The sequence below is a fragment of the Lissotriton helveticus genome, chromosome 12 (assembly GCF_964261635.1).
Source record: "Lissotriton helveticus chromosome 12, aLisHel1.1, whole genome shotgun sequence".
NCBI lineage: Eukaryota > Metazoa > Chordata > Amphibia > Caudata > Salamandridae > Lissotriton > Lissotriton helveticus.
In genome coordinates this window covers 800,634,399-800,652,542 of record NC_136073.1, presented here as the reverse complement: position 1 = coordinate 800,652,542, position 18,144 = coordinate 800,634,399, and the positions used below count along the sequence as shown (strand labels likewise).

At 43.5% G+C, this 18,144-nt stretch overlaps 1 protein-coding gene across 9 annotated transcripts in view; it reads left to right on the top strand.

Moving 5' to 3' along the window:
- Positions 1 to 18,144, top strand: part of HORMAD1 (HORMA domain containing 1) — a 920,105-nt gene that overhangs the window by 818,636 nt on the left and 83,325 nt on the right. For all 9 annotated transcript variants that reach the window (XM_078670957.1, XM_078670959.1, XM_078670964.1 and 6 more), the window contains one exon: positions 7,522 to 7,602. In XM_078670957.1, the coding sequence (XP_078527083.1) occupies positions 7,522 to 7,602 (81 nt within the window). The remainder of the gene's footprint in view (positions 1 to 7,521; positions 7,603 to 18,144) is intronic.

Sequence of the window (18,144 nt, the reverse complement as noted above, 5' to 3'; positions counted from 1 at the left end):
AGTATTGGTGTCTTTCATAGATTCACATGCGACCCACCCTCCTCCCCTCAGAGGCTCTCTTCTCCTCATACACTCTTGGTACTTTGTGCTACGAAAATCTGAGGGCTTGAGCTTCTGATGAGAAGGTTCTAGAGGGTGCTGGCGCCTGATTGGCTGTAGTTTGGACTAACATAATGACCCTAATGTGTTACAAATAGTTTTTTCTCTTTGCCTTGCATTCCTATGTAGGAATCGTTTTTAGAGGATTTCAGTTGTATTTCCTTTCTTTTTCTTGTATTATGGTTATATATATTTATATATATTTAGCATTATTGCTATTTTATTTACCGTGGGACTCCCACTTCGACGACGGGGAATATTCAAGCATGTGAATCTATGAAAGACACCAATACTGGAGAACCACCTGTTTACAGGTAAGTAACAATTGTTCTTCCACCGCAAGATCGCTGACATCCACAACAGCTTCAACACCACCACGACCACCCCGACAACGTCAGACTCCACCCACCCTACGAACACCACCCGCACCAACCGCCTGACCTCCTGGACCCACGTCGAAACACGCAAGATCATGAACTCCATCCACTCAGCATCACCGTCAGACCCCTGCCCACACCACATATTCAACAAAGCAGACGTAGCCATCGCACCCCAACTGCGGAAAGTAATCAACATCTCCTTTGAGACAGCTACATTCCCGGAAAGCTGGAAGCACGCCGAAATCAATGCCCTTCTCAAGAAGCCCAAGGCGGACCTCAAGAATATCCGGCCCATCTCCCTGCTCCCGGTCCCGGCGAAGGTTATTGAGAAAATTGTCAACACGCAACTGACCCGCTGCCTCGAGGACAACAACATACTAGACCCATCCCAGTCCGGATTCCGAAGAAACCACAGCACCGAGACAGCCTTCATCGCCGCCACAGACAACATCGGGATCCAACTAAACAACGGTGAAACATCAGCCCTCATCCTCCTGGACCTGTCAGCCGCATTCGACACGGTCTGCCACCGCACACTAAAGACACGCCTCCAGGACACCGAAATCCAAGAGAAGGCCCTGGATTGGACCACATCCTTCCTCTCCGGCAGAACCCAGAGCGTCCGCCTCCCCCCCCCCCCTTCCGCTCCGAAGCCACCAACATCATTTGCGGCGTACCCCAGAGATCATCCCTCAGCCCAACGCTGTTCAACGTCTACATGGCCCCCCTCGCTCACGTCACCTGCCAGCACGGCCTCAATATCATCTCCTACGCCGACGACGCCCAACTCATCCTCTCCCTCACCAAGGACCCGCACACCGCCAAAACCAACCTCCACAAGGGAATGAAGGCCGTCGCCGAATGGATGAGAGGCAGCCGACTGAAGCTGAACTCGGACAAGATGGAGGTCCTCTTACTCGGATCCATCCCCTCAGCCTGGAACGACTCATGGTGGCCGACCATGCTGGGAACAGCACCGACACCCACCGACCACGCACGCAACCTAGGAATCATCCTCGACTCCTCCCTCTCCATGTCGAAGCAGATCAACGCCGTCTCCTCCTGCTACAACACCCTCTGCATGCTCCGCAGGATTTACAAGTGGATCCCCACCAAAACAAAAAGAACTGTGACACAGGCCCTCGTCAGCAGCAGCTTGGACTACGGCAATGCACTCTACGCAGGAATCCCGGCCCTACACCTGCGACGACTGCAACGCATCCAAAATGCCTCTGCCCGACTGATCCTCAACGTCCCTCGCCGCAGCCACATCACCCCCACCTGAGAGACCTACACTGGCTCCCCATCAACAAGAGGATCACCTTCAAGCTACTCACCCATGCACACAAAGCACTCCACAACACCGGACCAGCCTACCTCAACAGCAGACTCAGCTTCTACACCCCCACCCGCCAGCTCCGCTCCGCCACCCTCGCCCTAGCCGCTGTCCTCCGGCGGCATATCCTTCTCCTTCCTCGCCGCCAAAACCTGGAACACCCTCCCTACCCACCTCCGGCAGACCCAAGACCTGCTCACCTTCAGAAGACTCCTCAAGACCTGGCTCTTCGAGCAGTAGCGGCACCCCCCCCTCTCAGCGCCTTAAGACCCTCACGGGTAAGTAGCGCGCTTTATAAGTACAATGATTGATTGATTGATATACTGTGGGACTCCCATCTTGATGACGCGGAATGATTCAGGCATGTGAAAGATACATACACACTAACCTCAGCAGATGCCAAGGGTGGGAACCAGAGGCTCGGGGCTAAGGGGCAAGTCAGCCTCCACTCTACTATGAATCCACAAAAGAAGACTGCCCCTAGATTGTGTTCCTAAAGGTATCTACAGAGTTAGGGGGAGATGTGTTGCCGATGGGGGCATCTCATAAAAAGTGATCAAAGGTATGGTAGTTAAAAGAAGTGGTCTCCCCGTCGATGGGTAGGGTACCTTCGTGTACCTCTTTTTCCTACCTGGGTGTCTACTTGGATCATCAGCTGAACTGGGCCTCACTCTTGAATAAAAAAAGGGGAGAAGTTACAAGGGCTAATGCAGCGCTCTTTGATTTCTCTGCGAGAATGGGCAATAGACCAGTGGGGGCCATGCTGAAGGTTTATCGTGCAAAGAGCATCTTGATAGCTAGCTATGGAAGCGAACTATGGGTATACTGTAACCTAGAGGGCCTCCAGGTGGTCGAAAATAAATTCCTAAAACAGCTCCTGTGTGTCCCACAGGGGACATCGAATATGTCTGTGCATGAAGAGACTGGTATGCCTTTTATTAGTGACACCCTGTCCTTGCGTCCCCTTATTTTTTGGCTACAATGCTGGCTCAATAAACAGCTTGGCTTAACTCATAGTCTCTTAAAAGAGACATTGAGCCTAGATTGTATGACCAAGATTCCCTGGATGAAATACCTTAAAACTAGTTTCGGGAAGGAAGGACGCTTGGGCTTGTTTTCAAACCCGGAGGGAATCACTAGAAATGATGTAGCATATATTAAACAGTCCTTCACTACACGAAAAATAATGGAAATGCATGAAAAGGACCTGTTGAAGCCCAACGTGCGTCTCCATATGATGCTCAAACCCTCGCCTGGCGAGGAACCATATCTACTCTGGCCACTAACAGCTCATGAGCGTTTTTTATTAATTAGGTTTAGGTTTATTTTGTTTCACTTTTTATTAGAATTAGCAGTCCCAAGGGCGTGTCATAGAGGGACAGTGCTAGCACCCTGTGGCTGCGACAATTTGTCTCCACAGGATTTGCTGCACTTTATGTTTTTTTGTAAATATTATGAATTCCCCAGGGCTTTTTATCTTAAACCTATTTTAAAAAGATTTCATTTTGCACAAGCTTGTCCTGCCCTACTGTACTTACAACTGTTAAAATCCGATTGTATACCCCACGTGACCGGCTTTAAAAAAGCTCAATGAAGTATAGAAAATGTCTGGATACATAGAATTGTATAAGTAAATCCCCCGAATGATGCTCTTTCCAACGTGCAATAGATGGATTTTAATGCTATGAAAAATGTGTTTTAACCACTGTATATTTTAACATGCTTTTTAACTTAAAGCTTGAAATATATCTTGTCTTATGAACTTTTATGGTTTTGTAAAAAAAAAAACGAATAAAGTACTTTTGAATTGTGAATTGGGTAGAAAATGCAGCCTGCCACCAGGTGCCGGGAAGTGGACCTCTAGGTAATAACCTCCCTTTTGGTCCTGAAGAATGCTACATACCCTTCGGGGACACTTTAGCAAAAACATTTATAACACGGTGAAGGGAAATTAATGTCCCATATCACCGACCACTTCCGTTAACTACCATACCTTTGATCCCTGAATAAACTTAGGATATGGACAAGGGTAATGGTTTTTAATACACTTTTTCACTCCCCCGATGGCCATCACTTAGATTTAGAAGTGCATTCTTGTCCCCATGTGTATGCCCGCCCTCTATCAAACCAAGTTTTTAGAGGGCGAGGACAGCCGATGATGAAGCATGACACCGGAAGGTGTGTGAGGCCAGTCCGTAACTTTTTATGAGATGCCCCCACTGGCAACGCATCTCCCCCTAACTCTGTAGATACCTTTAGGAACACAATCTAGGGGCAGTCTTCTTTTGTGGATTCAATCTATGAAAGATACCAATACTGGATAACCGTAGTTACAGGTAAGTAACTTATTTTGTTCTTCAGTATGACAAGGAGAACTGGTGCGAAGAGTTTCAAGGTGCTGGTGGGTTTGACACTTCACCTGAAAGTGGTCATATGTCCCCACAGGCTTCCCATTTTGCCAGTGCCTTACATTTTCATCCAGGCCACCATTCCTTTCATCCCTTTCGTAGCATGAGCTGCGGTTCTCAGAGACAACAAGGACAGCAAGGACACTGTTCTGCACCCCTTAAAAGATTGAGCTGCAAAACCAGTGTGTCCTTGCCGGCACACAGCCATCCTGCAGGAGACAAGATCTGATATTTCCATCAAGAGTGGCAGACAATCACAAAAGACAAGTGGGTCCTCCAAATTATGCATTGAGGCAATGTCCTTCCATTCTTTTCTACCCTGTGGGCACCTTCCACAGCCTACAGGGAGGCTGACGGAGGGACATTTGGGTAGGAATTGCAATCCATTTTGTCCAAAGGGGCCATAGAGCAGGCCCACACACTCAGAAGTAGGAAGTGAGGGTTACTCTTGATACTTCCTTTTACTGAAGAAGGACATGAGCCTTTGTGCTGTTTTAGATCTTTGTCCTCTCAATGCTTTTCTGTGGAAGGACAAATTCAGGATGCTCATGCTAGCCCAGGTCACGTCTGCCTTAAGCATTGGAGACTGGATGGTGGTGTTGGACCTGCATGATACTTACGTTCAGATTCAGGCCCACAGGCTCTATCTGAGGTTCTCAGTAGGCCAGGAGTATTTGGAGTTCTCAGTGCTTCCTTTTGGACTCACCAGTGCCTCTCGGGTGTTTGTGAAAGTGATGGCAGTGGTCACAACACACCATTGGAGATCAGGGATATCAGTCTAGCTGTTGAAGGAGCGCTACCCCCATGAAGTTGCCAACCAACTTCAGATGACGGTAAACCTTCAAATGTTGGGGTTCATTATTAAGGTGCCGACTCATAAAAGCCTCTTTGCAGACGCTCCTGTTTATTGGAGTTTTTATAGGTACGTTATGGTTTTGTGCCTTTCCCTGGATCAGAGAGTTAAAACATTGGGCTATGATCTCAATGTTTCAGCCTCAGCCCTCGATCTCAGTGGTGATGAATCTAAAGCTTCTGAGGTTGTTGGCCTCCTACATACTGCTGGTGAATTGAAACAGATGGCACATGCAGAATCTGCAGTGGGACTTTAAATGCTAGTGTCGTTAAAATTTCCCCTTATTGCACCAGGGTCGAAACGTCAACGGTTGTGTACCCCCTTGTTTTGAGGCCTGGACCGTAGTACCTTTGTCCCTGTCCCTTCCCTGTATGATAAATCAATGTATATACATTTGTATGGGTAGGCCTCCTTGCTTGTCCAACTAGAAGAATTGCAATTTTAGTTGTACATAAATTTTGAACCTTGTCTTTTGAACTATTTTTCCTTTCCAATTCACTTGTGCACCCCTTTTTATTCTTACTGCAATCTGCAGTTTCTTCATCAATTCAATTTGTTTTATAAGTGTTGAAAATAAACGTGAAATATATTGACTGATCAAATAGATTGGTTGTTTTTGATTAGTAGTTGTTGAGTACGACACATTGATATCTAATTCTGGCTTTGTAAAGAATTATATCTCCTATTCTGTTTTGGATTAATTCCCTAAATATATAAATAATAAGTGTTGCATCAATAGGTGCTATAAGATATGTCTAGGACCATTTTTGTTGTTTTATACTAATTGATACCCAGGTCCTTTGACTTATTGGGTTAACCCCATTGAATTAATGCTACTATATTCAGCATTTATGACTATCAAGGAAGATCCTACGATGCAGAAGGAAAAATTACATAGCTGTAGTCCTAGCTCTGCATTGTAGGTATCTTCATTGAAGTCATAATTGACTCTCCCTCCTCCCCGGGTGTCAGAACAAATGTATTGTGTACTTCACGTAAGAAAGAACTGCCGCTGACAGGCAGACTACACCCTACTGTGCATTGTGGGAAACGGTGCTTCTGAGGTTCTTACAGGTACAAACTTCTTTTTTAGCTTCTACCAGTAGTAGCCTATCAGGCTGCATTTTCTCCTCATGCTGTTTGTACACAGGCAGACTATTTTTCATGACAAAGGGTTGATAATGTAAAGGCTATTTAGAGTTTTTTCAACAATTCTTCTACAACATTCAGAAGGGAAATACATCGCTGACAGACAACACTGAGTTTATGGGAAATTATTGTCAGTGATGAACATTCTTCAATTTTATTTTCCTAAAGTTTATATAGAAAAATTAAAGAAGGTGTTCCGGGGTCCTTGCAGCCTGCAGGGAATTATTCAACGTTTATGACTTCAAGGAAGATACCTACAATGCAGAACTAGAACTACCGTAAGTTTTCCTTAACACCAAACCCCAGTATGATGTCTCAGTGGGACTTGAACGTAGCCCTCTCCTTTGACCAGCTGTGCAGTTGTCCCTTGAGACATATGACCTTGAAGACTTTGATTTCCGTAACATTGGCTAGATGTGTGATTGAGCTTCAGGCTCTTTCTGTCAGTCCACTTCATACCACCACCTTCCACAATAAGTTGGTTTTGAGGACCTGAGCAGCCAGAGAAGAACTAAATTAAAGGTTTCCAGATCCAGTGTGACACCTTCGGAATACTCACAATATGCATAATCTGAGGTTAGATAGAGTATCCACCAGAAAGATTATCATCGAAGGTAAGTTACTTGTTCTTCTGGATGAAATGGGTCACAATAAAATAAATTCAAACATGAAAAGGGCAAGGATATTCATGATTAACATCCATGGCTACAGAAAGCATTCCTTCTACATATAACCAAAGTTCCGATTTCATAGATGGGGCGTAAAAAGTTTCACAAGTGTCACAACCAGATGGTGGAATAAGCTACCAATATAGCTAAAAAACTCCCCCGATCTACTTTCCTTTAGGAAAGGACTTAAAAGCTGGCTATATACCTTATAACCTTCCTAAAAGTAATAGAGACGCAACATCTCTCTAGTGCCCCTTGTGTGCTGAGCTGCAAGCGCCTAGATGCCCTTGGGTAGTAGTGCGCTACATAAATATATAAATAAATAAATAATGGTGGTAGTCAATTTTACTGTCCAATACTCTCACATCTGAAGGGGTGTTTAAGCATCACCTAAAGACCACTGTTCCAATCTCAGTGATTGACCTTCAGAATAATTTTGTACTTATTGGTGTTGTGTTAGGATAGTGTGTGCTACCATGAGATGGAAATGGCATTATTGTTTGAAAAAATTGGGAGTAACTTGATATTGTTTCTGATGGAGGGGGTTTTAGTATGTTACTGAGAATGTAGACTAACGTTTTATTTTATGTCCAAATAATTGTAGCTTTATTTATTTTTCTCTTTGAAGGCTGATCCAACTGAAGCTCCAAAATCTGAAGCAAAAACAACTTTTACAGAAAACAGAAAGAGAACTCGATCTATCAAATCTGTAAGTTGCCAAGCTTAGAAACAAGTACTTGGTGGCTAATTAAGAGTTCCACAGTGCAGATGTGACAAAATGAAATGCATACAATTGCGAGTATCGGTCTCCGGAATGCGGAATGACTGGACAGACCTAAAAATTCTGGATTCTTTTTCACATGGTTCTCACCAAATTCCGGGAATTTTCCATTCCTGCCTACCAGCTGCTCCGAGCAGGTGGTAAGTAGAAACTGGTGGTCGATGGAGGGGGAATCAGTTTGCGGTTGGGGTAGTCTTCCCCGCTTACTGGTGGGGAGTATTCATTTTAGAGGGTCACAGCTAGGGGTGGACCCCACAAGGGGGAAAACCTTTTAGGAATCCATTGTTGATTGTTCCTTGAAGATGTTTGATTGTTGATTGAAGATGTAGTAGACTTTTGGTTGATTGAAGATGTAGACTGTTGATAAAATCAGGAAGTCCCCAACCTCCCTGTGATATGAGGTAGAAGAAATAGAAGTCCACAGTCGGAAGATCAACAAGAATGTTGATCCAAACTGCTTGAGGAAATATTATTGTAGTAAAAAATAGTAAGAAAGACAGTGGATGAAAGTGGTTAATTCTGAATTAATAATCTTATCTGCTGAGAAAAATCTGGGATAAAAATAGATTGCAAGTGGGTGAACAGCTCAACGAAAAATCAAGAATATGCACATTCCCGTTCATCTTGCCTTTTCAAATACCAGCTTTTATATTTCTTAACAGGAACTGACCTTATAGCAGGGGAAAGTTCCAATATCTCAATGGAGATCACCATCATAGATCAGATATTTGCCCCAGATGAAAATGCGTGGTGTCTGTGCTTGCAAAATTAAGCCCACCTTTGAAGTTTCGCCCCATGTGGTTCTCTGGAGGTCTTCTGCTGCCAGCTACTTGTATGAGACCCATCCAGGTCTCCATGGGGGTGGAGGAACTGGAAAGACTCCCAAGAATAGCATACCCTGAGCTCAACATGGGAAGGCTGCAGCAGTGTTCCGAACCGTAATACTTAGAAAACCTTTTTCCTTTTTCAAACTGCAGGAAGTTGGGTATGCTCTGATCTTTAGCTCAGTTCTGGACATTATTGTGACACAGTGCGGTGCCTGTGCCAGCAGTCCCTTCCCCAGAGTCCCAGGAGATTTTTACTGGGTATGATACCCTGTAAAATTGGGCCTTGTGTTCTTGCACATGGTCACTTCGGGTTGAGGAACACTGGCAACTTAGAATTGGGCAGAGCTGCATCCCATAACGAGATTCTGCTCTGGCAGATATATAATGGGCCTTTACGTTGGAGTGACAAACTGACGTTTCTTAAATTCATTACTTCCCGGTTTATGGCTGCGTCTTAATTAGCTTTGCCGATATATTTTTCTTTGTTTATAAATTATGAGAAAATCATGAATTCCTAATGATCATGGCAGCAAAGTATCTAAATGGCTTTTTAAAACTTAGAAATCCTACTCTAAGTAAACCGGTTTATGGGAGCACGCATTTCAAATGAGTTTAATGTAAATGTGTGTAAGAGGTCATACTAAAATAAGTGCCAGAGACAATATTTCTGTTAAGTATTTAACATGGAAGGGAGTGATGTTGAACGAAAGGTAAACAACAGCAGAACATATACATGGACATTCTAAGCTAACTTTTGTTATAAAGATAATTCATTTAAAATTACATAACTTTAATGTGGAGTAAACCGTTTTGTCCAGTAGACTATACCATAGGACACATGGGTACATATACATATGAACAATGGCTGTGACCAAGGGCAGGGTACGGCGAAAGGGGCACACCGTAGCAAAAAGATTGTCTACCTACCAGCCTATCCCTAGCATCACTGTCCTCCATAGTCATCCCTCGCATCCAGTGTCCTATTCTGCCAGATAAGACAAGACCAAGCAATAGTATCTGATTGGACAAAGGTTGTCTGGTTTTCAATTCACACCCTGAGGGTTTTGGTTCCACTGGCGGCTGGTCGTATGGAGCTGTGTCAATCCGTAAGGAAATACATTTTGTACTGATTGGCTAATTGGCCATTGGCAACAGTACTGTATAATAACTGGCACCTTTGACTTATCACTTTTCCCTGGGAATGCTCTGCACACTGCTGGGGAGGACCCTAGGACTAGAGACATTAATCTTGGCTGTGTTCCCTGGAAACACATAGGCCTTCTCTCCCAGGTTAATAAATATTCTGAAGTATGTTGGCTAACATGAAGCAACATAGGTCCTCTCCCTTTAGGTTGGGGTTGCTTGTAGTTGATTTTAAGATTGTTGGTGAACACACAGGCACGCTCTTTATTTCATGGTGAATATCAGAAGTAGACCCTCCAGGGTGATGACATGTGGAGGCAAAGGCAGTCACACAGAGTTGCAGTTGCTTGTAGAGGCTTTCATGGAAACCGTGGAGTATGGAGCTCACAGCTCCCTAGCCATCAGCCTGGGCCTTCCTGATTGGCCCTGTAGCACCCAAGCAACCATGAACCCTCCCCCTAAGGTGACTCTTTGAATTGAACTCTTGGTTTCTGTGCAATCGATACTGTTTAAACTGTTATTTTTCTACCAGTGACTGTTTGAGATGTTGTCCTATTTTACCCTACACTGTCTTTAGGCGTGCAAGGGCAACCCCCCCTCCTTTATTCTTTTAACTTGGCTGCTAAGGGGTTTTCCCCTCCTGCGCTGAGCTTTGATGTTTCCCATTATACATGACGAGTTGACCTTGTCATGAGCACAGCTCCAGTGTGCCTCATGACGAGTTCACCTTGTCATTAGCATGCAAGTGGTTAAAAGTTAAAAAGGCAAACTACATCCCCGGAAGCTAAGTAGAATGTGCTTATGAGACTGCTGAGTCTGCTTTAAGGTATAAACTGTGTTTGGAAAGTCTATATAGCCTTGTTTTTGGCTAGAAAAGAACAATTTGTTAAAGTGCTAGGAAAGCAGTATTTAAGTGGCTTAGATTTGGGATTCCTAAGCCAGGACTAGCAAAGTGTAGAGTGAGCCTGTCTGTATCCAAGGAGATTCCGATCTTCAGGAGCAGCTTACTGCCCACTGGCCATCAGCCTGGGCCTTCCTGATTGGCCCTCTAGCTTGCAAACAATCCTGACACATTCCCAGGGGGTCCGCAAGCAACAGTTTCAAAAGCACTTCAAAGTTCCTTGAATAAGCTGTAGTTTTCGGGCAACTATAAAAGTGTCAAGATAGCATCCAGTGATTAATGTACCTGCTGGAGAGGGATGAGTGTTTTGTTCAGTATCAGGTTTGACTCAACTAAGGTAGCACAGAGGGTTAATATGCCTGCTGCAAATAATGTGCAACATGCATTTAAAAACCAGTAGTTTATGTGCATAGCTCAATGGGTTACTGCTTTTGTCACAGAGATTCTTTTGTTATTGTGCAGTTTATGAGTTCCAATTATAATCTAGTACCTGAAGCTATGACCTGCCATCAAACAGCAGCATGTAAACTGCATGGTACAAGTTAGTATGCTATCTTTTTTCCCCAGTCTTTCATAATCCTCATTTTGCCAAAAAGGTTTGTTTGGGTAGAATTAAACTGTTATAATTAAAGTCAAAGCTAACCCCTATGTTACATTCTGTGTCAAGATTTTGTGCTTCTCCAGACCAATCACTCTTAAAAAATGCTCACCGGTATGGATGACATGTGAATCCTACACCTTGAAGTCCCCGTTGCCTTATATAACATAACATTTTCTATACACCAATTTACACACGTACGATTCATTGTCTCTGTATGTGTGTGATGTAAAGTGCTCTGACACCCTACACTTGTATGAGAGATGCCATAAAATAAATGAAATACATGTGACAGAGGGGCTATTGAGAGAAGAGAGGCACTGTTAGAGAGTGATAGTGAGGGATTCACAAAAGAGCCCCAAAAAGATTGTTGTATTGGTGTATAGTAAGGTCATCATTTACTATGCTTTAAAAGCAAAATTAATTCAATATATAATGACAAATGTGTTGCAGAATGCCCCATTTTTTCCCAAATTTCCTTGGTGGGAGAGCCCCCCAAAGTTTGCTTTGCAGTGGCCAGGCTCACTCACTGCACTTAGTACTGGGACTGGTCTGACAACATTTGCCATGGCGGCTTTGGGTTTTTAGTCTGACCGTGGCAGGAGCCTCATACTGAGAAATAGAACCAAATATTGAAAAAGGTAGTTGCCGAGATGCAGCACTAACCATCCCATTAAAAGATTTCGATTTTGATAATTCTTTCTATATAAAATATTGAAATCTTTAGTGATTCGAGTATTTGTTTGGTGTGCACAAGTGTGTGTTTATTTTTTTCAAACTACTGTTTTAATGTTTGAAATTTAAATCGTACAAATTGTTTAGGAGTCCTTGACTTCCAATAGTGACTCAATAGGGGTCCTCAGGAGTCAAAAGTCTGGGAACCACTGCTATAAACAAACCACTAATCTCAGCAACTTCCAGAAAACTCCACATACACCATTCTACCCCAACTACCACACAATAGCACCTCCACTCAGACACAAAACAACACTCTATCCTATACTTCTAACAAATCCACATATCGCCAACACAATACAAATACACACTATACATAACTATATTCCATCCAGACATACACCCCCTGATCGTACAAAGCACCTGCTCAACTATCTGCTTGCTCTTAACAGAACCCTTCCTGTCACCACCAAACTAATCTCAATCATCCATCATTTCATCCACCAACACCCTTCTCCTTTGTTTTACAAAAAAGACTACCACACAACCCTTACACTCCACTCTATCACACATATTACCTCTTTCATCGATCAAATCTAACACAAACACTCTTAACTCTTGTTAATCCCCTCTCACACACCACAATCACTCTTTTCCAAAACACATCAACACCTCTTTTACCATTCAGCTTCCACTCACTGACAATTCATTACATACAAATGCGTTTCAGAAAACAACTACATCATCTCCTCTCGCTACTCCTCAAAATCGAAACATAGCACTCACACTAGCACAACAAAATCTCCCTCACACACACACTACCTCATAATATGTTCCTTCACAAACTAGAAACATACACCCACTCTCAACCTACTGACTACACAAATAATACACAACTCTACTGCCAAGCTTTCTCTCTTCCCCCATACCTGACACATATACAGCTACACAACAACTCTTCCAACCACTCTTTATTTGGAGCCTTGCACCACGACCCACATGCCGCACGACCACCCCAACACATACACCTTCCACCCTAAACCAATGCAAACAAAATAAACAACATACCACTCATCTCAACTTCGCACCGCCATGTCTATGGCACAAGGCTACTCTAAAAAAAAGAACACAGCTTACCAACGCACTCTTAACCACCATCTTAATCACCTACACACCCAGACCCATCAAAATGCCTTCTTAGCCTGCTGGACGCGGAATACGATATAGAAAAGCTACACTATTGCTATCCTCAGACAGCTAATACCAGCACTAAGGACACACCTGCTACCAGTCCTCAAAATACTGCTCACTCTTCTACAAAACAAAGTCAAACTATCGCCAAAACACAATCTCTAAACTGCCTACTAATGAATACTCAATAGCTCTCTAAAAACAAGCATTACATCTACAACCTTCTCACTGACACACAACCTGACTTACTCTTCATAACTGAATCATGGTTAGGAGATGACATGGCTCCAGAGCTGCATGAAGTCATTCTTCTAGGTTATCAAATTATCACACAGAATCGTATATGCAAAAGAGGAGGTGGCCTAGCTGTTGTATTCAAGCAAAGTTTAAACATCACTAAAGCAGACAACGTCTCCATACAAGGTTGTGCCGCCCTCTTCACCAGATGCAACCCTATACTATCTTCCTCCTGTAACATCCTACTACTTTACAGACCTCCACCTAGCAGTGCAACATTCCTAGACACCCTTCTAGACATAGTTTCAAACCAAATAACACTATACTCCAACCTATGTATTCTTGGTGACCTAAACATTTGGTTTGACTAACCCAATATGCCCCATTCTAAAACAATCAGCACTGGCCTAGACATGTTGAACATACATCAGATCAACCACAAACCCACATTCATCGCTGTGCACATCCTAGATGTCCTTTTTGCAATTACAGAACTAGTTACCTTCTAAACGAGAACTCCAGTGCCATAATCAGACCACCATTTGCTAGCTTTCTAACATAAAATACCACAAACCAACACACCTAAAATCACCTTTCATGCATCCGCCTATTGACATTGGAAAAAACTCTATATTGAACACTTAGAAACACAACTAACATCCAATACAGAGCTAGACACAATAAATCCAGATAAAAAACTATATGAGTGGCTACAGGAAGTTTTTGATATCCTAATACCACTCAGAACAACAATACAGGACAAAAGAAAACAGTCACCTTGGAGAAATACAGAGCTAAAAGAGCTTAAAACAAACAGCAATCAAGACAAACTTCACCTAGAGAAACTAAACAGATTATACAAGTCCACAATCATAAAAGCTAAAAAAAGATACTGTTCAGACAGAATTCAAAATGCTGAATGTGCAAATAAAGAATTGTATATAATTCTCACAAAATTCGTAAACCAAAATGTCTAGAAGGAACTCATTCCATTACTCAAGAATTCACAGACAAACTGGCAAATGATTGCACAACCAAAGCAGACAAATGGGACTCCTATTTAAAACAAACAAAAACTTCCAGCACCGACCCCTTTCCAGAAAACTTTCCCAAGAGTAGGTTAACCCAGCCTCTGCATTCCTTTCAACAAATATCACAAAGTCAATATATGGATCTGGCCAAAGCAAGCAGGCCTGCCAACAGCCCTGCCAGCAGCCCTTCTAACCCATGTCCACTACAAACCTTCAAGAAAATTCTTCTGACTACCTCTGCTGCAACACCAGTAAGAAGAATTATCAATACTTCCTTAACTACAGGATTAGTTCCAGCAGACCTAAAAAAGTCGTACATATGCCCATTGTTAAAGAAAACAATGCTGGACCCGCTTAACCACTACAGATACAGACCAATTACAAATGGACCTTTCCTGGGCAAACTGATTGAAAGAGCAGCATTTTCCCCAAACCTCACAATTTATTGAAAATAACTCTATATTTTCAGACTTTCAAACATGATTCCTTCCAGGAAGAGGCACAGAATCTGCCCTCATTGCCATCTGGGATGACCTTAAGAACAAGTAGACAGGAACAGGGTTGCTGTACTACTTCTCTTGTACCTCACAGCTGCCTTTGACACAGTTGACCATGACACTCTAATTCAAAGAATCTATGAAGCCGTCATAAAGGGGACTGTCCTCGACTAGATCACATCCTTTCTTCAGAACAGAACAAATGTCATCCATACCCCCCTTTCTCATCCAAACCCTACTTCATAAAAGCAGGGCTCCCTCAAGGCTCTATCATCTCACCCATGCTTTTCAACATTACATGCAGTCATTACTGGCACTGATCAATGAGTGTCACCTCACATGCTGTAACTACGCAGATGACACACAAATACTCCTTAAACTGGAATGCCTCAAAGACATTGGAAACTCAAAACATTTCAGTGGATGACTTGGAGCTATCTCAATTTAAATGCTTCCAAAACTGAAATACTTACATGTGGTGATTAGAATAATTATGACCCACGCACCGCCTGGCCTGATAATCTGGGAACACTGCCTAAAGTATCTAACGAAGTAAGAAACCTTGGAATTACCATGGACGCTAAGCTATCAATAAAATGCTCAAGTGGATGAATTAGCGAGATCAAATTTCATTACTTTAAAAACTCTGAGACGCATCTTCCCCCACCTGGGATTCCCACACAAAGTCCACACACAAGGTTCAGGCTACAATCTCTCTCGTACTGTCTAAACTCGATTATGTCAATGGCCTCTACCACGGATCAGCTTTATCAACTATGAAAAGACTACTTCAGAATCAGAACTATGCTGCCATACTACTCCTTCATGTTAAACCACAATTCCACATCTCCCCTGCCTTGAGGGCCCTACATTGGTTACCGGTTGCCAGAAGATCCACACTCAAGCTGCTTTGTATCACCCACAAAGCAATACATTGAACAGGGTCGCTCTTCGTTTGGAATAAAATCACCAAATACATTCAACAAAGGAACTTCGCCTCAGATTGGTACCTCCCCCCAAAATCCCACCATATAAAAAAAAACATAGGTGGCACATCCTTCTCTGTTCAAGCAGCCAAACTATGAAACTCATTACCCCCAAATATAAGATCCATGGATAACTATCTTATCTTCAGAAGACTACTTAAGAGTTGGCTCTTCCCTACATAACCACTGCACTCAAACATAGATGTACAGCACATCCCTGTGTATATAAGCACTTAATTTGATTATATGTATGTATCTAGAAATGTGTATTCCTTAGTATAAATGTGTATTGTAATTATGTTTATAAATATATAGATATTCCTTGGGTTTACTTAACAAAAGTACATATTACTTATGGTTATAATATTCTATGCCTAACGTGTATATGTCACTGCATAATTTTCATATAAGTTATTTGATTAGATGCATATGGTTTCCCGTTTATTTTTCTATCACAATATGTACATTTTTATCATACCTATTTATCTACTTTAAAATAAATATATATCTATGTATATATATATATATATACATATATGTATATATGTAAACATTCAAATAAATTCGCATAAAGTACAACACTTGAAAGTCTGAGTTTATTAAATACAACTTAAATCTTGATATATTACCTTTGTTATACATATATACCTTCCATGTACTAATGTACCTATATATTTAATATTTTACTCCTGCTGTTAAAACAATTAAGCCTATCCTTTGCGCTACCCTATATCAATCTCAATATATCCTCTACCTTCACTCTGTGACTCATCCCACACCTCGTTCTACTACGATGATCCCCAGAATAACCCTTTCTAGACGACTCTATCCACCTCTATCCATCCTTGTATCATCTCAAACCTCTTTTTACTATTCAGATCTCCCAAACAAGCCTTTCTAAACCCTTCCCTCATGTATTCCTCCTAGAATCATCTGATACGCCAATCTTTCCCTAATCCACTTCTAGAGACTCTCCCTTCCCTCTATCTCTCCTTTACTCATCTAGACCTACTGCTATGATTTCCAAATAAACAGTTTCTAGATCATTCCCTCCTCTATCCCTCCACTATCCTTTTCAATCTAACTAACAAACTCACATGTCCACCTCTCAAATTAATTTATTTTTGCCTATACTAACTCACCTATAATCCTTTTTGGATTGTGGAGTAGAGCGCTACTTGCTGAAACGCCTTATCTGAAAGAGACACGTTAGTGATAGATTCCTTACCTTAGAATATCCCCAGGCGTCAGACTGGATCCGGAAATTTTTGCGTAGCAGTACCCTTGCGCGTCGGTAGGCGTCGTCTGCGGCTCCGCGTCCGTCGTGGGCGCCGTGATGACGTCGTCGGAGTACTTCGACGCCGCCTCTGCGTGCTGACGTCAGTTCTTCTTTTTTCCGCGCCAGCAGCGCAGATCCGGAAAAAGTGGTACCGTAGTCACTTTTTGACTAATACTTTTTGATCTTTTTTATCTTCCTTTTCGAGTCTTCGACTCCGAAACGGTGCCGGTAGGGATGCCTGGTTTTAAGCCCTGTGAGGATTGCGACCGGCTGATGTCGGTCACGGACCCTCACCGTTGGTGTCTCCACTGTCTCGGCGTCGACCACGACGACAAGACCTGTTCCAACTGCCGGGCCCTGACTTCGAAGGCTAGACGGGAGCGGGTACGGACCAAACTCGGCCAAGCCCTTGTGGAGGGCCGGTATGCAGCCAGATATTCTATCCGGTGTGGGCTGGATACCACCGACTCACTAGGTAGAGCAATGGCAACGACAGTGGCGGTCAGACGCCACGCCTGGTTGAGGTCTGCCAACTTTTCGGCCGGTGTCCAAAACACGCTGATGGACATGCCGTTTGATGGCCGTCGCCTTTTTAGCGACAAGGCAGACCATGCGCTTGAACGCTTTAAGGACTCCAGGGCTACGGCCAAGTCCTTGGGGCTCTCGGCCCCGCGCCAGCAATCGGCTGCCTTTCACTCCTTTCGTGGCCACGGAAGGGGTGTACCCACACGTGCTGCCAGCCACGCTCCGCAGGGTAATACCCAACGCGGTGGCGGCCGTGGAAAACGCCGTGGCGGCGGTCGGGGTCAACGGCGAGGTCAGTCCACACCTTCCCCCGCAGCATCCGCCTCAAAACCCTCCTAGTCCGTGCTTTCAGGCCCATGTGACGCCAGTGGGGGGCAGGGTTCGCCATCACCACCTCCACTGGCGCACTGTGACGTCGGACAGGTGGGTGCTGCAGATCGTCCGAAGGGGCTACTCCCTCCCCTTCAAGGCAACTCCTCCAGCCATGCCACCGCAGAACCACCGTGTATCGGGGGATCATTTGCGACTTCTGCAGGAGGAAGTTACGGCCGTTCCTGGGCCAGAAGTAGGGTGTGGTTGC